The sequence below is a fragment of the Ochotona curzoniae genome, unplaced genomic scaffold (assembly GCF_017591425.1).
Source record: "Ochotona curzoniae isolate NIBS_2020 unplaced genomic scaffold, NIBS_Ocur_1.0 contig_2210, whole genome shotgun sequence".
Classification (NCBI taxonomy): Eukaryota; Metazoa; Chordata; class Mammalia; order Lagomorpha; family Ochotonidae; genus Ochotona; species Ochotona curzoniae.
The window spans coordinates 33,026,418-33,051,544 of NW_024465369.1; the positions used below are offsets into that span (position 1 = coordinate 33,026,418).

Below are 25,127 nucleotides of genomic sequence, written 5' to 3' on the forward strand. Positions count from 1 at the left end.
ACTTAGTTTCTTCCCTTACCTTTTAAAAGCTTAGAAATTTTTTCTTATCTATTTCTTCTGTAGGTTTTCCTTCTTTCTTTTTTTTCTCTTAAAGGAGGAAGAAATTCTAAAGGATGTCTATTCAGCTTGTTTATATCTGAGTCTGTTGACTTGCAGGGAAGTTGCAAGATTTAAGAGCTACAAGCAGAAGCTGGCACTGGTTTCCAGCACAGTGCCATTTTCCTAATTCTACTGCACTTTATTAGCTGTGAGAGGGTTTTAAATTATTGTTGGTATTGGTTTAGTTGCCAGGTATTTTTCCTCAATATGTGTTAACATTTATCATGTGTAGAAAATTTATATGTGTCAATAGCTTTTTATCTTTGGTTGCGTGATCTTTACATTTGGAATCCACAAGCCCCAATTATACTATCTGTGTGAGTCTTCTGGTTAGTGTAATATTGCCTGTGTCTGAAATGGAGGTTTGAACAACTTTGGAATAAAATTTGATACATTGATTTTGAAAAGAAGGGCCAGTGTTTTAGCGTAGTGGGTGACGTGGCTGCTCAGCACCAGCATCCCTAATGGGTACTCCACTCGGGCCCAGCTCCCTGCTAATGGCCTGGAAAAGCAGCACAAGGTGATCCCAGTGTTTTGGCCCCTGCCACCCATGTGGGAAACCTGGATGAAACTGCTGGCTTAGGCCTGACCTTGTGGGGGTCTTTGTAGCCTCCTGGGGAGTGAGCCAACAGCTCGTAGATCTGTCTCCCTCTCTTAATGTAACTCTGACTTTAAAAATAAAAAACAGACAAAAACTGTAAGAATATAAATTAACTGAAAATTGAGACATTCATTTTTTAACCTTTATTGAAAGACTTTAATCAGCATATTGAAACTGGCCTCAGGAAAATTTGTGATCACAGGAACAATATTAACAGTGTTAACAGGTTCAAATTTGAAGGAAAGACAGCTATAAAGACAAATTCTATGGTAAACCAAACTGAATGGTACCGTTTAACTTAATCTTTTTCTTATCGCCCCCTCCCTGTTAACATCAATAATACTTGTATTCAGAATATTTTCTGGTGAAAAAAATCAGCTGTATCATTTTCCTTGTTGAAGATCCAGATTTATAGAGAAATCCTAGTGACCTTGCAGATTATTTATTATCTTAAAGGGGAAAGGGATGGATTTTGCTTACATATGCATTTGGTTGTAAACAGTAAGGTGAAAGAACAGGAAATTATGGACAAATGGATTGAACTTGACTCATTTAAAATGATGTTGATCCAGAGGATTATTGCAGAATATGACAGAAAAAGTCTACAACTAGTGTTTCAGACTAAATGATTGAAACACCTCCCCCTAATATTCTCATAGATATTCATCAACTTATGTTGACAAGGAATGTTTTTACATACAGGAAATATCCTAATTATTTGAACTTAGTGGTAAACTCTTTTATATTAAGAGTTCTTCATCGAATATTGAATTATCTTAAAACATGGTACATACACATTTACAATAAAACTACATGATGAATTGATGCATTTTAAGTAGATTTCTTAATGCACTAATGATGTGATTTGTTTTTTACTTCATATTGAGGGCTCCATGAGAGATTCACAAGCAGCCATATTTATTTAGTAATAGGTTTCTGATATCTTGCACATTTTCTTTAAGTATATTGTATTTTAAGATAAAGTATACTTTTTGGCTTAATCTTACTGCTTAAGTATGTATTAAATGTAATATGACATACAGATGGGAAAACTTGATCTGAAAATTCCTTTCTTGAGTTTAACAAATCTACCCATTCACAGATGATTGAACCAATAGATTAGCCTTCAGTATAGCACAGTATTCCAACAACTGTATTTTCATTCTTTGGTTTCCTATCTAGGTACAGCTTAATTTACAGAACAACATTTTTTCCCATCTGACTAAATACATCATAATTTTAATGTTAACACAAAAGTAAAAATTCAGTGTTTCATTAAGCCTAGTTTTAACATTCATTGAAAAGAGATTTGTCATCTTAAAAGTAACTCTTTCCTGCACTGTACTTCTCTCAGTGTATAACCCTAGAATCCCTGCCAGAAAAAGTTTAGTTAACCACTTAGCATATTGAAATGAATATGCGTCAATAAACTTGTGATATCACACTCGCATTTTTTAGTTTTCCCACTCCTACAGTCTTTTTCAATTTAAATATCTTAGAACTTATCATACAGTTAGGACTAGCTTAGAAAATCATTGAAATTGTATTAGTATGGTTTGGCCCATTTTCATATTCTTTTGCTAGTTTATCATATGAGATCATATTGAGAGAAGTTTATTTGTTTCAAAGCAAAATTCTTAGTAATCTGATATTAGGCACTTTCCAAATATTTGGTTTAGTAAGAGCCTTCCTGTTAAGTCTGCAGATTAAGAGATCACTTAGCACTAAAGTACTGCCACATATGCATTATGACAGGAATTTGACACCTGTCATTGGAGATGATACTTAGAAGCCATATAATACAACAGAGCTGAGGGAAGGGAATAAGACGTGCATAGGAGGCTGTAATTTGTAATTTACAGCGCTCAAGAATGACCTGTCCAAGGTGATACAAAATATCTATCCTTGATTTTTAAGATTTGCATTCAGTGAACCCTACCAGCAAACAAAATTGATTAGGATAATGGAGAGTACCAACAGAAAATTAAAAAAAAAAGTGTATGTATCTTCATACTTAGTTTTAATTGAAATAAATATCCTGTTCTGGAAGTCAAATTTTGAGTTAAATGTCATTAAATTATTTTATTACATTATACCTGCAGATATCTTTATGGCAAAATTTAATCCTAATGTTTGGACAATACAATATAGAATTGCCACTAGTTATATTGTTTTCAGATTAATAAACCGTTGTATGAGAATTCATCTAAAAGGGAGTAGTGTCTTTCTGTTTCTATATGCGATTATTTTGCCCGAAAAAGCTTTCATTTTTTTAAGTAGCACAAAAGCTGTAATTGGCATGCTTTGTAAGGAAGTGTCAATGTGCAAGAGAGTGGCGATCACCAAGAATTCTTTTACGTGTTCTTTCCCCTCTGCACCACCGCCTCCTCAGCAGGGTCACTGAGATCACTAGCTTTTCTTGAAATGGCCATTTTCACTGGCAGGTGCATTATACCCTGTATTTTCAGATTGTTTTTCCATTCTGAATGTTTGGCAGGTTGATTGCTCTGGCTGCATTGACGGAGAAAGGGCTGACAAATGCGGTTGGGCTGGCTGAAAAGACAGTGATTACTGTTTTCCTTTGTGGCTGATTGAGGCCCTTGAAAGGAAAAATTTTAACCTTCACCATTTGGTTCAAAAGTATGAGCATATATTGAAATCATTCGTGCCATTTATCCTAGTTCTGTAAACTTGTCAGAACGTAAAAATCGCTCAATTTCAAGTAATGTAGGATTGGCATACGTCATTATCATTTTGATTAAGTTGGAGGCTGTATCATTGTGTGCATTATACAGTGTCATTTAAAGCTTGCTTGCTTTCCACAGGTACAGTTATATTTTTATTGCTTATACTATAGAGTTAGAAAGATTTTCGTAGCTCTCTAAATCTAACACTATGTGTGTGGTTTGGCAGCTGGTGTGGCCTACAAGCCGCATTTTGTTTGCAGGGTAAAGACTTGTCTGTGGCCCTCCTGGAGAGCGGGTAATTGCACCGGCTCTCCATTGGGGAGACAGGATTGGAAGCAGTCAAGCGGAAGAATCTTATGCCATCCCATTGCCACCTTGTAGCAGAAAGACACAACCCCAGCAGTGCCATCTGGTTGCTGCTATCTAGTCAGCTGGCCTGGCTGCTGGGACCATGACTTGGCAGCTGGTTCCCATCCCGACCATTCTTTTGTGCATGTATCTCCTCTGTATGTGTATCTTAGATAATTTTGAGCATGGGTCAAGGAAACGACGGTAGCAAGGAAAGTCTGCTTGTTGAATGGGCTCTCATTACTGGAGGTGCACTCTGCTCCGGATGCCTGCTGTCTTTCCCTTACAGACAGAAAACACCTGGGTAGGCAATGAAAACAAGCTGAGTTTGGTTTTCTCTTTGTATTTTGTTTTTGCATCAAAATCCTCTTCAGTATGTAGTGAAAGAGAACACATGATTTTATGTTCTATATCATTTTAAAATTATTTTAAGTTACTTCCTATTTGGGGATGTGAGAGATCTACCAATTTAGATAAAGGCTGTAACCTTTGTAAACATTGTGTGTTTACAAAATATGTTTTTACTCAAATTAGGAAATTATTTAATGTTCTTTCCTTATCATGTTTGGCAGTTAAGGAGACTATGATTTAAAATGAGAATAGAAAATGTGATCCCATAGCTATTATCTTTAAAATCTGCCTCTGAAATAGTAACCAAACCTGAATTAATATGCGCTGTCTTTATGCCTTATGAGGACCGATTAGACACTGATGGTTTCAGATCAGAAGTAAGCAGCCAGCTCTGTAGGCTATTTTAGGCATTTCATTCTCTTCATTCTGCAGCATTAATGTGTCAGTATGCTATATAAAGCTACGTAGGAGTTTGCATGTTCTGTCTGGAGTGATAAATGCTTGCAAGCATTTAAAGACTTTCACAAGGAATTCATCCTACTTGCTTGTGTGCCTTACTTCGATTGATGTAGCTACAGAATTTAGTATGACAGCTGATGAGGCACCACATATGTATGTATATCAGTTAAGCACTTCCACCTAAATCCTTACAATTGTGTCAGTAATGTCTTATCGTTTGTACCTGTGTCTTATCACTGGTTTACTTTTGTTTCAAAAGTTCTGATACCTTCTGAAATACTATTTCTGAAGTTACCACTTGTATTCATAAAATTTTTTGTTTTCCTAGATGAAGAGGAAGAAGATGATGTTGTGGCTCCTAAACCACCAGTTGAACCTGAAGAAGAGAAAACCTTAAAGAAAGAGGAAGAAAATGAGAGTAAAGGTAATCTTTAAGAATAAAGAATCCAAAAATTATGTTGCTTCCTCCTAAAATTCCTTTTCTTATTTACATATTAAAGTAATAGTAGTGCCCAAAGTCGAAGAGGTAAAAAAGCTGGTTAAAAACAAACGCGTGGTGTTCATTAATCCTAATTAATCTTATCTTCTAGTGAGCAGACATGATTTGACTGACATAAATCTTTCTTTAAAATAATTGTTTTCCAGTTCCCCCTCATGAATTGACTGAAGAAGAAAAGCAACAAATCTTGCATTCTGAGGAATTTCTAAGTTTCTTTGACCATTCTGCAAGAATTGTAGAAAGAGCTCTTTCTGAGCAGATTAACATCTTCTTTGACTACAGTGGGAGAGATTTGGAAGACAAAGAAGGGTAATGTTTAGTTGCTAAGATTATAGCTTCAGCAATGTTCAGTTACTTTCAGATTAAAACTGACATGTAAGTTATAACAATCTTTTTTGGGTTTGGTCTTTCACTAGAGAGATTCAAGCAGGTGCTAAGCTATCACTGAATCGACAGTTTTTTGATGAACGTTGGTCAAAGCATCGGGTGGTCAGTTGTTTGGATTGGTCTTCTCAGGTAAAATAACAAAATTGGTTTTGTATTACAATTAGCAGGTAGTTTTAGTTATACAATTTTGTATAATTAAAATGTGTGATTTAAAATATTAATGACTAATGGTTCTAAAGTTAGTATATTTGTTTCGTCTTGTGTATTATGGAAAAAAAGGACAACTTTTTTGCATTTAAAATTTAGAATTGTTTTTGTGCCCAAGTCTTGTTTTACTCGTTTTAGTTACTTACCAGATCCTTTGTGTAAAACCTTTTAAAACACAATTCGTTAGATATTTTAACGTGAAAGCACTCAAAATAAATGTATGAAACCAGTTTAAAATGCCGCTGGTATGCTGATGAGTATACCTTTGGAGATAGCCTTTCTTGATGAAGTGTTAGATATTTGTATTTTCAGAATACGCTGATAAAAGCAGTTGAAGAAGAAGCATGATCCAACAGTTCGTAATTGAGCTTTTCTTTTTGATTCTTGTACACAGTATCCAGAGTTACTCGTGGCTTCCTATAATAACAATGAAGATGCTCCTCATGAGCCTGATGGTGTGGCCTTGGTATGGAACATGAAATACAAAAAAACTACCCCAGAGTATGTGTTTCATTGCCAGGTAAGGTGATCTTTAACAGTCTTCCTCAAGTTTAGGAATACGTTAATGCGTGTAGACAAGTGCCTTTTTTCTTTTCTTGTCAACATAATGATTTCATTGGATTGGCATTTACTAAACCACTCCATATTTGCAAACAGATGTTAACAGAAAACCGAAGTCTTTTTAGTTCAACATGGTCTGCCTTTTGCAGCTTTTCTGACATCTCTTACAATGCTGAATCGCACCTAATGTCCTTTGCAGTTGGGATTCTCTGCGATTGTGATTGATTCTATAAGAGAAATCTCTTCTAAAATGTTTTTTCTCTTGGAAGTTTCTCAGGAACTTACTTGGTGAATGCACAATTAGAAGGTTGGCCCACTGAGTTCCTTATACATGGCCGGAGGAGCTGCAGTGAGATAGCTTTAAGTAGAAACATATGGATGAAGTAGGAAACAGATGTAATAACTGTAACGTAAATCTAGTAGATGGTTGGAATTTGCAAGCCTTTTCTGGTTATATAGGGAATATTTTTATAATATCTTGAATAAACACTTAACTGAATCACAACTAGTACATAGCTTACTGTAGGTTACTGTCAGAGGTCAGAGTAGGGCCAGGTATCTTTTTAATACTAGAATCAAAGGAAATAATTGTTTGCTTTCTTTGATAAATTGCTTTGATTTATTTATGTCGACAACCATTACATTTGACTCTTAAGCATAAAATAGTCTGAAGACTTGCTTTTATATTTTTGAAACAAAGTGAAAATTTTAATGAATTTATTTGTATTATAACCCCTAATGTCCTAAAGTGAAGAGGGAATTATTTTGAAGAACTGATTTATTTTTATAACTTCTCAGACTTTTTTCATTTGAAAGTTAAGTATAAAAATCTTATTTGCAGTCAGCTGTGATGTCTGCTACATTTGCAAAATTTCATCCAAATCTTGTTGTTGGTGGTACATATTCAGGCCAAATTGTGCTTTGGGATAACCGTAGCAATAAAAGGACTCCTGTGCAAAGAACTCCGCTGTCAGCTGCTGCACACACAGTAAGTAAATAGAGATGTTTCTATTGGACCTCTGGGAACCTGCCCATTAATTACTTAGTGTCAGCAGTCAGGGGAGTCTCGGGACCTGCTTCCTTTGATGTCTGAATTCTCCATTTAGCGACCAAGTACTAAGACTTTCCTGGGAGAAATAAAAATGGCAAAGTTTTTCAAGAACTTTCTTCTGACCACCCTTTAGTTAGTCAGCAGATTAGCATTATTCTGTTATTAGACTAAAAATTTTGTTTCACTTTTTGGTAAAAATGATCTGTTAAACCCTTCTTTAATGATTCTAGCACCCTGTCTATTGTGTAAATGTTGTTGGAACACAGAATGCTCACAATTTGATTAGTATCTCTACTGATGGAAAAATTTGTTCGTGGAGTCTGGACATGCTTTCTCATCCACAGGTAGGCTAAACGTGGAAAATTGTGAAATTTTGTGGATGCTGCTATTGAAGTGTATATAAATCCCAACTTATATATTTCATTAACTGTTTTCTGGTAGTGTTGTAAGTTTATTTGTAATAGCTTATACACCTAAATGTGTCGTAAGTACAGTTTACAAATATTTTCAGACTTAACTTCATTTACTTAAGGTTCATTTATGTGAGCAGTATAACAAAGGAATTGTTAACTAACCATTTAAAACTGGAAGTTTTTCTGCAAAAATTTAAAATTTGCAAAATGGCTTCCTCATTTTTTTCTGTGCAGGATAGTATGGAGTTGGTTCATAAACAGTCCAAAGCTGTAGCTGTGACATCTATGTCCTTCCCAGTTGGAGATGTCAACAACTTTGTTGTTGGGAGTGAAGAAGGTTCTGTGTACACAGCATGCCGCCATGGCAGGTAAAGCCCAACTGGAATTAGCAGTTATTTAACATTCTCCTTGTGTATGAATAATCTCATTGAAACAAATTGTTCCTTAATTCAATAGAAATCTGGGCAGCAGCCACTTGTTATTTGTGACAGATTGAATTCAAGCATATAAATTAAAACTTAAACCCTTTCTTTTTTTTAAATCACTTTGGATTCATAATGTGTTCTAGATTTCATGAGTTGTAGAATATTATGGCTTTTTATGTATATACACTAAGGAAGGTTACTGGTTAAAAAAACAACTCAGCAGTTATATGTATACTATGCGTGTGTTACATACTGACCCTCAAATTTGTAAATAAGATTTTCTGCTGTTTATCCATTTGGATTTACTTGGACGCCACACTTTAGTTCAGTCTTCCTGATAATTGTACAGTAATGTCACGTCCACTTTTTAAATTGACTAGTATTTCTCCTGCTGTTCAATCTGTTTTGAAATTGTCTAGCTGTACCATATCAGTTGCTTCCTTAAAAAAAATGGAGTGTCTGGATTTCATCTCAAATACAGATCATCACCTTCACTTCACTGCTTTTGATTTTAAAGTTGCCTAGATTGTCTCATTCATGTAGCATTGCTTTGTCCCTATTCCGTTACCTGTATATTGGACTTTTGAGCTCTTTGTCAATGGCCTGATGTTTGTGGATCCAAAGCATAGTTGTTGCTGTGGTAGGATTATAAAATCTGACTGTAATACTCAGGATAATTATTATATTGTACTAATTAAGTTTGTTGAGATTAAGTCAAGATCAATATAAAAATCTGTAGTAAAACATGTTTTTAAGTGTTCTACTTCAAACAGATTTATCTGATGTTTTCATTTTTATGAAACAGCAAAGCTGGCATCAGTGAGATGTTTGAGGGCCACCAAGGACCAATCACTGGCATTCATTGCCATGCAGCAGTTGGAGCAGTAGACTTCTCACATCTCTTTGTCACCTCATCATTTGACTGGACAGTAAAACTTTGGACAACTAAGGTATCTAAAAATATAGATGTCTGCTCATTTACTCAGGTTTCTGACACAAGGTGGTGCTCTAATACTTCAAAGGAAAGATAAAAAGCCTTTTAATGAGCTTAGAGTGTTTTACTGTTAGATTCAACCTGATTAGAAGTTATGCAGAGTGTAGGTGAGCTGCCGTGTGTTGCGGTTTTGGTAAAAGTGTGCTGACAAATATGAGAACCCCGCTCATAATCAAAGACGAATATGCCCACCACTCAGGCTCTTGGAGCACAGAACTGTTTGCCCTGAGGTGTGTTAGAGAGAAAGCTCATGAGCAGCTCACATGGCACCTCATACAGTTGTCACTCAGCTCAGCCCAGAAACCATGTGTTTGTTCATTGAAGAGTTTTTAGGGGCTTATTCAGGACTATGCTAGGTCACAAAGCTGATAAAAATGGGAGAAGAGGTAGAAACTGATTTACAGTAAGTCCTGCACAGTAAGGCTATAATAATAAGAATTGGTGGAGTAAGCATTTGAAACGTAAAGGGCACAAAGCTTATCAGGTCTGAAGTAGGAGCCTTGTGGAAAAGTACTGAACAAAGTCCCTCAAGTAATAGACTTACCAATGCTCAGTTCCCCTTTTTATTATTAATGAGGATCAGTAAATCATGTTTCCTCTCTTTGAACTGTTGAATTTTTTGGTCTTTAATGAGATTTATATAGTACACAAAGCTAGAGGAAGAAGATTGTCAGTACCGCAATCAAAGAAAGCATACAGCCGTGCTGGTCAAGCCAAAGCAGGACACAGTCTGTGAAGATGGTGTCTCCTGTCCCTTGATAACCTTGGAATCTGCAAGATTGCCGGCTGTGCCCTCAGCTGACCAGTCCTGTAAATATTCACAGGAGAGAGAATGCATCTTAGTAAATTTCGTAGCCATTTCCCTGGTTTTAAGGGATTAAAAAGAATCTGTTGTTGGTAGGTTTCTTTTTAAAAAGTACTTCAAGCTTCAATTTGTCAAGCTCCTTTTGGCTTTAAAGAACAAGCTTCTATCTTTATGTACATGGACACAGGATTTAAACATTTGAAGTTCATCTTCAGCAATCAAGAAAATAATTTCTGTATGATAGACTGATCCGTACTTAGCTTTTATGTTACTCCGGTGGTGCTGCTTAGCTGGTTGGCTAGTGATTGATGCTTTGCTTCTGGGCCTTACTGTGTTTTATCATAGAAGTGCCTTCCAAATTAGGATGTGACTGACAAAGGTATCTCTCCTTACTACCTACGCTAGGCATTGGTTTCATCCGTGAACCTCATATAGAAGATTCATTTGTTTATTAAACTGTGAAACATCCTTTCCTTTCCTTCTGCCGTCTCCAATGGTGGAGGTCAGATGATAGAGCAGCACAGACTTGGCTCAGAATTCCCTGTACAACTTTATTAGAAGAATTTTACTTTATTCTAACTTTCCTGGATACAAATAGTTGCACTCTGTGACGAGTAAAAACAGAGCAGCACCAATGTGTTTAACTATATTTTGGTTGAACTGTAGCTCCCAGTGTCATTAAATCCTATTGTTCTTGCTGAATTTACACATCCTGGTTAAATGTGTTGTTGGAATTTATTTCTGCCCTATGAAAAGCCTGATGATGCCTCTGTATGATAACAATGAATAAAAGGCAGTGTTACTTATTGAGTACTAATAAGTGATAGGCAATGGTTTTAATTAATTTCTGTAAAAATCATTGTAATTCCAACTAAACTTTTAAAGTAACTACATTAACATTGTGCATTTAATAAACTTTGTTTTGCTCCTCTGCCTATAAATTTGCTTGATGGAAAGAGCTGCTATCCACTCTTTCACTTCCCAAATAACCACACATGGCCCTGGAAAGTTGAAGCCAGGCACTGGGAACTCAATCCAGGAAACTGAAATCAGTTCAGGTATCAAACCCGAGTACTCCAGTAAGGAGCCAGGTATCTCAAGAGCAAAGCTAGGCCTGACTCAAAGTGCAATCTGTGTGTCAGTTAAAATTCCCTGAAAATTCCAGGCCCGGCTTGGTAGCCTAGTCACTAATGTCCTCACCTTGCATACTCTGACATCCCATGTGGGCGCCAGTTCTAATCCCAGTGGCCCCACTCCCCATCCAGCTCCCTGCTTGTAGCCTGGGAAAGCAGTGGAGGACTGCCCAAACCCTTGGAATCTTGCACCCACATGGGAGATCCGGAAGAGGCTCCTGGCTCCTGGCTTCTGATTGGCTCAGCTTGGCCATTGTGGCCACTTGGGAAGTGAATCAGTGGATGGAAGATCTTCCTCTGTCTCTCCTCTCTCTATATCTGACTTTCTAATAAAAATAATAAATAATAATTTTAAAATTCCCTGGAAATTCCAAGCTGGAGTTTTCTCAGATTTAAGTAATCTACTTCTGTAGCCAGCTTCTAACATTTGCTTTCTCAGGAATTAATAACACAGTCATGGATTTCTGGATCATCAAATTATTTTCACTACCGTATGGAACTCAGCTGCTTTTAGGCAAATAACATTATTTTTTATATATGGGTGAAGTTTATATCAATTTAGGCATTGTTTCTAATACATTTAGAAGACTTAGAAGACACAGTTGTCTCAAAATAGCAAATTTGAAAATTCAGAACAAAAGTACTTTGGCAAGTCTGAAAAATGGTAGCACGAATGAGTGGGAATGACAATTCCTTCAGAATAGCGTTGGAAATTCTGTAAGAGCTTGAGTAGGGATAGGCCTGGGAAATGAGCTCAGTGGTCTCCTACATGAATTCATTCAGATTACTCTTAAAATGTAAGGTTATTTATCTGGAAGACAGAAGTTTTTGATGTGTGTATAGAATATTCTAGTCTCAGAGTACAAGTTAGTTGATGTGACAACTTAGAATAGGTGATTTTCAAACTTCTGCAGTTTGTAAGTACCTGAAATGTTTCATAATTTCTGGCGTCCCAAAACCCACTCCTAAAATGGTGTAACTCCTTGAAGATACCAGCATGGAAATAGTTAAAAGATCCTATTCCTTACCAACGGTATATACATTAGACAAGTTTAAATGACTGCTTTAAAGTTGGCATATTTCTTGGGCAAGGCTGAGTGAACTGGGCCCATTCCTATGAAGGAGCGTTTATCCCAGCAGCTTTCTGCTTGCTAGGGTTCAGCCACTCCTCTTCATATTGAGAAACGTAATTTTGTCAGTCCACTAGAGCTGATTAGACAGGGAGTACCGAATGGAACTAGCAGGCTCCGAAGACACTAATACATTAGAGAATGTCCTTTTATTAATTTACAGCAAGCAAGATAACTGTCAGCAGGCACAGATGCTCAATACTGCCTGACCAGCTCATCGTTTCCCCGAGGACAACCCTCATGGGAAGCCAAATTATAATCAGAAGATTGCTTAGTGCGCAAAGAATTAGAACAAAAGAAGTTTTATTATTTGAATGTTTAATGACATCAAGCTAAGATAGCTTGATTTATTCATCTTTGAATAGACAGAGCTTCGTCTTGGAACAGTAATTTTCAAAAGCAGTGCTTGTACTTGCCCGCTCCTGGGCAGTGCTAGAATGGCTACTGTCTTCATGATCCTGGTGAGGTGACTACTTTATTTCCATGCTTTTAAAAACATTACTTATATATTTGTTAGTACAGTCCCTCAAATGCTTGCGATTGTCTCAGTATGAGCATAAGCTGTGAGCTGAGAACTCAATCCTGGTGTCCCTTGTGGGCATCAGGACCCTATTACTTAATCCATCATGTAGCCTCCCAGCATTTCTGCATCTCTTTCCGCAGCAAGCTAGAACCAGGAGAGTGAACTGTGAGAATCAAACCCATGTAGTTGGAATGTAGGATGCAAACATCCTTTTTTTTTTTAAGGTTTATTTTTATTGGAAAGGCAGATTTATAAAGAGGAGAGACAGAGAAAGATCTTCCGTCCAATGATTCACTCCCCAAGTGGCTACAGTGGACAGAGCTGAGACAATCTGAAGCCAGGAGCTTCTGGGTCTCCCATGTGGGTGCAGGGTTCCAACGAATTGGGCCATCCTCTAATGCTTTCCCAGGCCACAAGCAAGGATCTGGATGGAAAGTGGAGCAGCTGGGACATGAACCAGCACCCATATGGAATGCAAGTGCTTGCAAGGCAAGGATTTAGCCAATGAACCATTGCACTAGGCCCACTCTTCCCATGCTTTTAACAGTCGCATTTTGGCTCAAAAAGTTGGTATCTTTATTCAGGTTTGTAAGAAGTTATTTATGACCGTAGAATCATTTGTGTTTAAGGAATCTGCATATTTCTCTCCTGATCCCAATAGAAGACATATTTATATTTATTTGGCAGTTTCTAGGGGAGTTCATCACTTCTTATTTTCACATATTTATTATGGGGGGCTCTCTTTAGTATTACTTGAGCACTCTCCACATTTGAAAATTCATCTGTGTTAGTTTCCCGTGGCTGCCATAACAAGTTATTAACTGGGTGGCTTTAAACAGCAGAAATTTGTTCTGTCTCAGTCTGTAGGCTAAAAGCCTCAGTCAGGTTCATGGCAGGCTGGCTGAGTTTGGAGATTCTGCGGGAGATTGTCTTGGAACTTCTGCTCGTTGCCAATAGTCCTTGTTATTTCATGGCTGCAGGTGCTTCACTCTCATCTCTGCCTTGTCATCAAAGGGCATTCTGCCATTTGTCATGCCTTATCTCTGTATCTGCACTTTTGTTTGATTTATTGATTGATTTAGGACACCAACATACGTGACTTAGGGTTCATGTTAATGCAGTATGATCTCTTATTAACTTGATTACCTTTGCAAAGAGCCTCTTTCTAGATAACATATTAATATATACCAGGTGGACTTGATTTTGGGGGGGTGAAAGTAGAGGAGTATTATTTAGTGTATTGAATAATCCTTAAGGAAGTTAGAAGAAAACATTGCATGTCCCTTGACTATATGATTTTTTTTTTATTTTTGTTTTAAAGATTTATTTTATTTTTACTGGAATGTGAGATATACAGAGAGGAGAAGAGACAGAGAAAGATCTTCCATCTGCTGGTTCACTCCCCAAATGGCCACAATGGCTGGAGCTGAGCTGATCCAAAGCCAGGAGCCAGAATCTTATTCTAAGTCTCCCACGTGGGTGCAGGGTCGCAAGGCTTTGGGCCATCCTTGACTGCTTTCCCAGGCCACAAGCAGGGAGCTGGAAGAGAAGTGGAGCATGCAGGATACGAACCAGCACCCATATGGAAATCCTGTGCATGTAAAGCAAGGACTTTAGCCACTACACCACTGTGCCAGGCCCACAATGTTTGTTTTTACCACTAACCCAAAATGAACATTTTTGTATATTACCTGTCAAATTTAGAAGCCCTTTATTTTGACTTATTCTGACAGATGTGTTTTATAAGCCTTTTCTGTGTGAAGATGTTAGAGCTTAAGAGCTGGTTTAATGGTTCTCTGTGTTAGGCACGTATTGGAATCACCAGAGCAATTTTTAAAATTCCATTGCTCACCTAACAACCTAGACCAATTAAGTAAGAATATCTAAGAGACCCAAGTAATAGCATATGTTAATTTTTTTACATATTTACTTTTTAGATGTCTATTTGTTTTAAAGGCAGAGTTAGAGGAAAGACAGTTCTTCCATCCAGTGGTTCTTTCCCCAAATGGCCCTAATAGCCGTGGCTGGGCCAGGAGGAAGCCAGGAGCCTGGAATTGATAGGGGTCTCCCACGAAAGCCAGGGCCCAAGCACTGCACCATCTTCTGCCTCATTAGGGGCATTAACAGGGACATAGGTTCAAAACGTGAAGGAACCAGGACTTGCACCAACCCACTCGTATGGGATGCCAATATTACAAAGCATTGTGCTACAATCAGCAACTGAGAGTGTTTTGCTTTTTTTTTTTTTTTTTTTTTTTAAATCTCAGGTGTTATACCTCCTGGTCAGGGTTTAGAACCACTATTACAGAACTTTTATTGAGAGCTTAGAATGGGACTTAGAATGGTGTCGTAGGCTTTCCTAAGGCTGCTAGTTAGTTGCTCGCAGTGCTGGGACAGCATGCCAGGTTCCAGACCTTTGTTCCACTCTCCTCACCAGCCTCTCCACCATCAAGGAACACTTACTGTCTTTACGGAAGAAACGCCATTTTAAATGAAAGGATTTAACTTACTGTCCTCATAATGTATTAGATATCAGTATTTGATGCTAAATGTTTCTCAATGAGGGGAAATTGGTTAATCCTTCAATCACTTTTTAAAATTGCGCTTTTCAAATATGACATATATGTTTCATTTTAAAAGTTTGGGAATAAATTGCCATTTGGCTTTTTTCATTTTGCAATGTTTTTTAAATGAAATACGCATCCTATTTTTGTCCCTAGCTGTATGATAGTCCACTGAGTGGATTAAGTATTTGATATATTTCCTCAGATGGCATTTTTTTTAACTTATAAACATGACTTTAATTTATACCATATTGTGTTCTATCAAAGTGGAGCCATGCCAAGTGTACTCACTTGTTTCTAGCTACATTTGCTTGGAATTATGTTTGTGAGCTTCATCTCCATCAGATATTTTCCATTTTCTGCTGCATTCTATTTTGTCATGTGAATATATCCCAGTTTATCCATTCAATTAATGGTGTTTGGGCTAATTCCAATCAGTCTGTTAAATAAAGCTAGTGACTAAAGTCCTCACCTTGCAGATGCTGGGATCCCATATGGGTGCTGGTTCTAATCCCAGCGGTCCTGCTTCCCATCCAGCTCCTTGCTTGTGACCTAGAAAAGCATAAAGGATGGCCCAAAGCCTTGGGACCCTGCACCTGAGTGAGAGACCCAGAGGAGGCTCTGGGCTCCTGGCTTCAGATTGGTTCAGCTCCAGCTGTTGTGGCCACTTTGGGGAGTGAATCAGTGGATGGAAAATCTTCTGTCTTTCCTCCTCTCTGTATATCTGCCTTTCCAAAAAAAAAAAAAAAAAAATTTAGAAAAAGAAAAGCTATCCTGTCATTATTATTATATCCCCAATATAAGCAATGATTCCTTCATCAAATGGCAAGTCAGTATTCCATTTACTCTATTAATTTATTGAAAGGAGACTCCAAATTAAGTCTGCATTTGTGATTAGTATATCTTTAGGGCTTCTTGGGGTTTCTGTAGTTTTTTTCCTTGCCGTTCTTAAAAAAGAAAGCCGATTGGTTGTGCCTTACAGAAGGTCTCTGGCTTTTACCTTCCTGTTGTATGGTTGGTATCCCTTTAAATCGTAGGTCGTTTATATACTTGCGTTAAGAGCAGCTTCCCCTCACAAATCACGTCCACTAACTCCTGGTGCTGACAGATGTACAGTCTCTGGGCACCTTGGTGAAGCTTATTCTGTAATAAATCCTCAGAGGATGCCCATGGGTGAATTGTTTGCTTATCTCTTAGAACATATGATTATGATGAGTTGGTCATCTATACAAATCTGGGTGAGGGCATTTAGTTGAGCAGTTGAGACATCCACATGTCATCTGCCAGGAGCAGGATTTATTTCCCAGCTCCTGCCAGTGCAGACCCTGCAGGCAGCAGTGACTGGTCAAATAACTGAGTTCTTGCCACCCACAAGGAAGGCTTAGGTTGAATTCACCACCCTGCCTCTGGCTTCAGCCCAGCCTGTGACCATTACAGGCATCTGGGTAGTCAGCCTACATTATCTGTCTCCCTCAAATGAATAAATGCATTTAAATTTTTTAAATCCTCTTGTATACCTTCAATATGTTATTCTATTGTCCTCAGCGAAAAAGCATCAGAAAATCTAAAGACTCTCTGATTTTTCTGTCCTTCCTTGTGACTGAGTCTTTTTCGAAAAAGAACTCCAGTGAGCAGATCTATCTTTGTTTCTTTTTTTTCTTTGTTTCTTTCTCTCTCCCTCCCTCTCTCCCTTTCTTTCTTTCTTTTTCTTTTTCTTTTTTTTTTTTTTCAGAAAGATCTATTTTCCTAGACAGGCAGAATGCTCAGAATACTCTTTTATTATATAGTTTATTTTAGGAGAACTCTTGAACTAGTCATTGCTGATTTTGTCTATCACTTCATTAATTAAAAAGTGTTTTATCAGGATAGTCATATGGTATAAAATTCACATTTTAAAATGTTTATTTATTTAAGATATAGAGGGAGAGATCTTCCGTACGATCAGAACTCTGGTTCACTCCCCAAATGGCTCAACAGTTCAGGCTGGGCCAAGCTGAAGACGGGAGCCTGCAAACATCCAGGTCTCCTACCCGGAAACAGGGTCCAAGAACTTGGACCAGTTTCTTCTACTTTCCCAGGTGCATTATTCCCTGATTGTCCGGAAAGCTGGATAGGAAGTGGAGCAACTCAAGCTGACTCCCATATTTGCCTGTGTTGTAGGTGGTGGCTTAACATGCTGTCCTACAAAGCTGGCCCCACAGTTTACCCTTTTTATTACTTAGTGTTCAGTAGTTGATAGTACATACAAGAAATGTTCAGTGTCACACCAGTATAGGACATTTCCAAATGTTCTAAATTTCAGAAAAAAATCTTATACTCATTATTAGTTGCTCCTCATTCCTACTCACACGTCTCCTAGAATCCACTTTGTGTCTCCGTAGATTGATCTGTTAATGACAGTTCACATATGCATGTTCTCAAGGGTCATCCACATCGTGGAATGCATCAGTACCTCATTCCTTTTATGGCTGGGTAGCTTCCTGTTGTATGACAATACTACCTTTTGTTTATCAGTTGATGAATATTTGGATCATTTTTGCTCTTGGGCTGTTATGAATAACGTGATAAACACTTGTGTGTATAAGATTTTGTATGTACATTTTTGGTTTTTTTGAGCATCTACCTTGTAGTGGAATTATGGCATCTGTCAGGTGGTAACTGCAGCTAGCAGTTTGAAGAACTGCCAAGATGGCTGTACCATTTTGTATTCCTGCTAGCAAGGGAAAGTTCTGGTTTCTCCTATTCTCACCGATGGTTGTTATTGTTTATCTTTTTTATTCTAGCCATCCCAGTGGCGTGAAATGTTGTCAAATTGTGCTTTTGATTAGCTTTCATGACCAGTGATGTTGAGTATCTTCTCGTTAGAGTTGTGGGAACAGGTCATTGATCAAATATATTATGGTTTGCAAATACTTCTTCCTACTTGTTAGTTTTTTGTTTTGTTTTGTTTTGTTTTCACGTTTTTGAGGGTGTACTTTGAAACACAGAAGTATTTTTATTTAAGCCAGTTAGTCTACTTTTTGTCACCTGTGTTTTTGGCTTCATATTTGATAAGCCATTGACAAGACCAAGATCACAATGACTTTGTTCTTTGCTTCTTTTTAAGTGTCTTATTATACACCTGAGTTAGTTTCTGTGTCTGATTTGAGCGGAGAAGCATCTACCTTTATTCTTGTGTATGTGTATAACCAGTTGTTTCAGTACCATTTGTTGAAAAGATTGTTCTTTCCCCATTTAATTTTTCTGACACCACAATTTTATATAGGATTTGACTGGGAATCTTTCTGTTGCTTTTTGTCTACTGGTGAAATGGACTTTTTTTTTCTTTCCAGGAGGAAATGGGCAAGGATACCTTTCCAAATTTCAGTCTGTTATGACTCCCAGTGCTTTTTATAGAGCTTAGTGGTGGCATATATATCACATATTTTGTGAATGGCAATTCATGTATAAAATGTCCTGTATTTTCTGAGATATGCTTTTCTGATCTTGTCTACTACTTTTATTCCAACCTTCTCTTCCTTTAACCCTTTGGTCCCTCTTCTGTTTCACATCTTGGGTTTGACCCCCAACAGTTCTTTCAGTGAGACCTTGCTTGGGGGAGCTTGGCCTTTTGGAACGTTTGGGGCGCACCTTGAACCATCAGACCTTACTCGTGTCTGCAGTCACTTGAATTTGTTTATAGGTGCCATACTTCCTCCTGATTTCTGTTGCCATTCTGAATTTGGCCTGCTGTGCTGCGGCCCTGTGAACTGCTTGTGGGGGATAGGGTTCTTCAGTTCTTCAACTCTCAGTCCCCTGCCGTCTAACCTCTTCTCCCCAGCAGTTGCTTACACTGAAGGGGTCTGGTGGTTGAGGTTTCCACCAGCTTAGGGCTGGAGGCCTCCAACTTCTCATGCTCTTGGAAACGCTATCTCTGAATCTTTGGCTTTTGCTGTTCTCACTTTTTCTGGTTTATGGAGAGTTTAGAGATGATTCTGAAAGTACACTGCCACTCTCATCTTTCTAGAACCTCATAATGAGAATTTTTTTTAATATGATTTCTTTCTTAGGTAAAGTTGTAAGTTAAAGCGTTGATAAGTTAAAAAGAAATGCAATCAGTAGTTGATTCTTAGTTTATAACTGTTGGTGATTCTGTAGTAAAATCAATTGTAGGAACTTTTTGTAGGCTGATTTACATATCATAAAATGTTGTACCTATTGAATGTATGTGATGTATTTTTTTAGTAAAGTAAGTACTTTGTGATTTGTGTGTATATTATATTTTCAGTGTGCTAAGAACCAACTTTTCCCTTCCAGAATAACAAGCCTCTATACTCATTTGAAGATAATTCAGACTATGTTTATGATGTTATGTGGTCACCCACCCATCCAGCGCTGTTTGCCTGTGTGGATGGCATGGGGAGATTGGATTTGTGGAATCTCAATAATGATACAGAGGTGAGCAGAAAAACAACGAAAAGTATACTGAAAAATAGAAAAATCAGCTATTTATTGAATAATTTGTGAAATTCCTTTTATCTCATGAAATGTAAAAGGCTCTATGATTGTTGCTTCATCACAAAGAGATTAGTTTTGTACACTAAATAACAGGTGTGCAGAGTTGATGGGAGAAAAAATGTTGCCTACAGCAGTGTGGCCTTTCCTAAATTATTCTGCAAAGCCACATCCCTTCCCTGCTGTCCTGGTAAGGTCTCCAGCAGAGGCAGCTGGAACTGGGATAGCTTGCATTCACAAGCAAGGAAGAAGGCAGTTTACAAACTGCTGGGAGTGTCTTAACGTTAATTCTGAATTTCTAAATGATCTTTTGCTCTTGATAGAACTGTGTATCATCCATAAACATTAGGCTTACCCTGACGGGTTTCAATGAAGGAAAAATATATTTGATAACTATCTCAATGAAGGTTTGAAATCCGTGTGTTGTCACTTTAAAGTGAATATAGAAACCATTCAATTTCCTAATCGTTATACTAGACTCATTAGCAGTGAACTGTATCAATTTTTTTAGTCATTTATTTTTATCAGTACAGTTAAAATGCCCTCACACTTCCCTGTTGCTCTTGGGAGTAAAGTTAGCGTTTCTGTTTTGAACAGCTGTGGAGGAGAGGGTCACTTGGTGCCTCTCTTCACATCTCTTCATATTTCTGGGTGGCATCTTTCCAAATTTCTTGAAGGTTATGAGGTTAGTATGACACATTGAAAACGTAAGAATTTTAACATCATTAGTCCAGTGTAAGTGGTTTGGGAAGTCACCTTCAAATGTGGCTTGGAAAAGGTGTTAAGCCCTTAGCTAGATGGTTGGACTTGATTACACATTTTCCAGTTAACCTAGGATGGTACCGGTTTTATTAGTTTAGATTTTGGTCTTAAAGATTTATGTTTGCAATTAAATGTTGATATTGCTGGTAACAGTGAACTCAAAGAATGTATATAAAAATTTTTATACCAATTCTGGTATTTTAAGGGGGTTAGCTCAGTTGTTTAGGAATGAGCAATGCGTTGTGGCTTAGTCTGAGTTAGACACTGATTATTTGCTTAATGTGTGGCAAACATGTACCTTTTTCCTCAGGAGAGACGTGATCACATTCCCAAGGCCCGTGGCCTTGGCTCTTGACCCTGCCTTCCTCCGAGCCAGGTCCTGGGGGAGGGGCTTTGGAAAGACTGATACTTCCCCTTCAGTATACTGCTGTTCCCAGCAAATGTGGATCACATACCGATCTCAGCCAGCAGAGACAGTATCTGCAAGTCACTTCTGTCCTGCATAATCAAAACATAACCTGTTCATGGGGACTTTTGAAATGTTTTCTTTTAAATGGATTTTGGCTATGTTTTCAAACAGCATGACTTAAAGAAGTTAAAACAACAAAGAATCCTTTATTAAAAGGAAACATTTCAAACAGTTGTAGCCAGCCATGTGAGAATTTCTTATGTAAGGACTTAAGTTATTTTCCTAAAGCTTGTGCAAAAATTGACTATAAATGTCATTCAAAATATATCATTGAGCAGAAGAAAGTTCGGAAAATTCTTTATCTGTTTTCATCTATGTTTTAAAAAACATTGCCAGATTGGAATAAGAATTACTGTTTTACATGTTTATAGGAATCTTGATGAAACTTTTAACACTGCACTGTATTTTAAATGACTTTAGGTACCAACAGCCAGCATTTCTGTGGAAGGTAATCCTGCTCTTAATCGCGTGAGATGGACCCATTCCGGAAGAGAGATTGCCGTGGGCGATTCTGAAGGACAGATTGTTATATATGACGTGGGAGAGGTATGGGGCTCACTGCTTTTGATTTGGACACGTCTGTTTAATGGCATTGTAATGGAAGTAGCTTTGTTGTTCAGTCTCTTCTTAGAAGTCCATGAGTTGTGTCAGCCTCACTTCCCACACAGACGCCACTCGTGAGATTTGTTTTCTCTCTAAACTAGATGTCCTGAGTCCCAGGCAACAGGTTAAAATAGTATGTTGGCAAAACCTTGCTTCTTGAAGCTTGTGTTTCTAGAAGTCAGTTCTTCGGTCAAAACAAGAAATTAGAAATTATAGATAGGCTTTGTGTTTTTTTATGTAACTGATGTTGAGGTTTTATTTTTCTTCATGCATTAGTTTCTGGAGGGAGAGCAGGAGGCCAATCCAGAAGTGGTGGCCTGTGTTACCTGTTAGCTGTGCAATGCAATGCAATTCATAAAGCTCTTTTTTTTAAAAAAAAGATTTATTTTTATTATTTTTTATTGGAAAGGCAGATATACAGAGAGGAGAGACAGAGAGGAAGATCTTCCATCCAATGATTCACTCCCCAAATGAGCACAACGGCCGATACTATGCCAATCCGAAGCCAGGAGCCTCTTCTGGGTCTCCAACGTTGGTGCAGGGTCCCAAGGCTTTGGGCCATCCTCGACCGCTCACCTTGGCCACAGGCAGGGAGCTTGAAGGGAAGCGGGGCTGCCGGGATAGAACCGGCGCCCATATGGGATCCTGGGCGTGCAAGGTGAGGACCTTAACCACTGCGCCACCGTGCCGGGCCCCATAAAGCTCTTTTGAAAAATATTTTATTGGGCCTGGTGCAGTAGCCTAATGGCGAAAGTCCTCACCTTGCATCCACCAGGATCCCATATGGGCACCAGTTTGTCCCAGCTGCCTCCACTTCCCATCCAGCTTTTTGCCTGTGGCCTGAGAAAGCAGTCTAGGATGGCCTAGATAGTCATGGATGAGACCCAGAAGTTCCTGACTCCTGGCTTTGGATCAGCTCAGCTCCAGCTGATGCAGCCACTTGGGGAGTGAACCAGCAGATGGAAAATCTTTCTGTCTTTGGTGCAAAGCCAATATTAATTGAGTTGTATCTCAGACAAGAGTTCTATCTCTCTCCTGTTTGGGCCCTTCGTTGACTATATTCATAATACCTAGGATTGATTTCCTTCTCAGCCCCAGCTAATACGTTAGTCGTGTTTTCCTTTGCTCTGTCTCATGACTCCCCATCTTGTCTGGGTACCCCACAACCTCTACCAAGTGGCTCTGGAAAGATGCAGGATGAATTATATTTAGAACAGCCAGTGGAATTGCACAGCTAGAGATGTCCTGTATCCACATCATCCAGTAAGGTGGCCACCAGCTTTACATGGCTGCTTAAGACTTAGAATGTAGTTAAGACAATTAAAGCATTATGTGGCATTTTTAGTTTATTTAATATTAGTTACTTGACACATAAATAACTGGTCACATTGTGGCTTGTAAGCTGCAGTAATGGCGAGTTTTGCTTTAGAGGAAGCATGCCCATTTGCCACACTTAAGTGACTTGTGCTCTGACAAGCAGTGTTGAGCACCCGTGATCTTTCATTGGCAGTTGTGACGTCTTTTTGTCATGGAACTGTCTCTTTGATGCACAAGTGTCACCCACCCCTACCCTCACCCCAGCTGCTTTTCACCTTTTGCAGTAGTGTACATTCTGATGAAGAAATTAAGATATCAGCACAGAAATATTTAGAAGAATCCAGGGCCTGGCGCAATAGAGTAGCAGTTGAAGTCCTCACCTTGAACGTACCAGGATCCCATATGGGCGCCGGTTCTAATCCCAGCAGCCCCGCTTCCCATCCAGCTCCCTGCTTGAGGCCTGGGAAAGTAGTCGAGGACGGTCCAAAGTTTTGGGATCCTGCACCTGCGTGGGAGACCCAGAGGAGGCTCCGGGCTCTTGGCTTTGGATTGGCTCAGCACTGGCTGTTGCAGCTGCTTGGGAGTAAAACAGTGGATGGAAAATCTTCTCTTCTCTCCTCCTTTTTGTATGTCTCACTTGCCAATAAAAAAAAATAAATAACTCTTAAATCACACACAATGATAAAGGGAGAATTTGCACAAGGATAAGGGAGAATTTGTTCAAGGAATTCTTTTCCAACAGCAGAATCAGTGAGTTGGTTCATAGTTTTCTTTACAAAGCAGCATTGTTAGCACTGTCTGATGGCGATACAACCAGTCGCTTCTGACACTGTCACAACACACTTTGCAAATCCTATCCTTGTTCTGAAATGTTGTAAATCATTGTTATATTCCCAGTAATTACCGAAAGGTCATTCAGGTCAGCTATTTTTAATGAACAGAAAAACTATTTGAAAACAACTGAATAATAGTGAGTAAGATGATCTTAGTTCAGAGTACAAATGTTGTCTTTCTCCTAACAGCAGATTGCTGTTCCTCGCAATGATGAATGGGCGCGGTTCGGCCGGACACTTGCAGAAATCAATGCAAACCGAGCTGACGCAGAAGAGGAAGCAGCTACCCGAATACCCGCTTAGTTCCTTAAAAAGGAAAGTGTAACTTTGGTGGATGGGGAAGACTCTGACTATTTGCATGCTCCTGTCGAAATGATTACTAAGAGCGAACTTCATGGATTAAACCATGGATGTAATGTAGCGAGCAACTCTTCACAGTGTCGTCTTGCTTTGGATATGTGTCGTTTTTAACACAGCTGCCTAACTTTACACAATGCAAGTTTTTTCTGAATTTGACACAGGTGTATATCTGGTATTAGTTATTCTTTTTTCATTCTTTTTTCCCCTTATTAACACTATGTGCAATTATTTCTAAAGCACAGATTAAGTAAGTTCTACATATTTTTTAAATAATCACAATTCTCTATTATATTGATGTTCTCATTAGTCGTACTGCATAGGATCATTGTTTATGCTTGACCATAGCATAAACACAGCTATCCAAGTTCCTTATGACTTCTTTTCCCCCTTTATTAAAAGTCATATGGTAGTTATCTATAAATAAAAATAAATGTGTTAAGTTTTCAAATTTTCATTTTATTCTTTGTAATTTGGAATTTTCTATCTTTTATACAGATTTTTTTTTTTGCTGTTCTCTAAGCTCCTATGTGAGCAACCACTTGAAATCCTGTAAACCTTTGTACTTTATATCATACATGTGTAGTATAGATCTCCTAATACATTATTAACTGATATTTAGATAATCTGAAAAAAATTCCTTTGGGTTAATGTTTGCTTTGCCATCTTATTTTCTTTCCATTTAATATATGCTTACTTTAAAGAATAAATAGAAAATTGCCAATTATTTTCGTTCATGGAGATTACTGTGTGTGTGAAGATCATAAATAATGTGGGCTGAGATGAAGACCTCCTTTAAGAGAAACTGACTTCATGCTTGCAGTCATTGTGCAGGAAGAGTGCCCAAAGAAACCCTTGGTTTGCTATTGCGTCAGCGCCACATCCTGAGATCTGTTACCGCAGCCTACCTACAGATCTGAAAGGTAGGTGACAGTTACCTAGGAATTAGTACTGAAGTCAGCTGATTTTACCATTAAAGCAAAGACTATGATCAGTTCTTGATTTTGACCACTTTAAATTTTCCATTTCCTTAATTGTGAACTTTGGTTCTTCTG

General features: G+C 38.2%; 1 protein-coding gene across 3 annotated transcripts in view; it reads left to right on the top strand.

The window, feature by feature from the left end:
• DYNC1I2 (dynein cytoplasmic 1 intermediate chain 2) overlaps positions 1–24,799 on the top strand; it is a 52,019-nt gene extending 27,220 nt beyond the window's left edge. For 2 of the 3 annotated variants that reach the window (XM_040971711.1, XM_040971712.1), the window contains 11 exons: positions 4,874–4,969; positions 5,191–5,353; positions 5,461–5,560; positions 6,033–6,158; positions 7,041–7,187; positions 7,481–7,594; positions 7,898–8,031; positions 8,894–9,038; positions 19,534–19,674; positions 21,383–21,508; positions 23,905–24,799. In XM_040971711.1, the coding sequence (XP_040827645.1) occupies positions 4,874–4,969; positions 5,191–5,353; positions 5,461–5,560; positions 6,033–6,158; positions 7,041–7,187; positions 7,481–7,594; positions 7,898–8,031; positions 8,894–9,038; positions 19,534–19,674; positions 21,383–21,508; positions 23,905–24,018 (1,406 nt within the window). In that variant the 3' untranslated portion in view covers positions 24,019–24,799. The remainder of the gene's footprint in view (positions 1–4,873; positions 4,970–5,190; positions 5,354–5,460; positions 5,561–6,032; positions 6,159–7,040; positions 7,188–7,480; positions 7,595–7,897; positions 8,032–8,893; positions 9,039–19,533; positions 19,675–21,382; positions 21,509–23,904) is intronic. The other variant, XM_040971713.1, reaches the window with a different exon arrangement.
• The last annotated feature ends 328 nt before the right edge of the window (positions 24,800–25,127 follow it).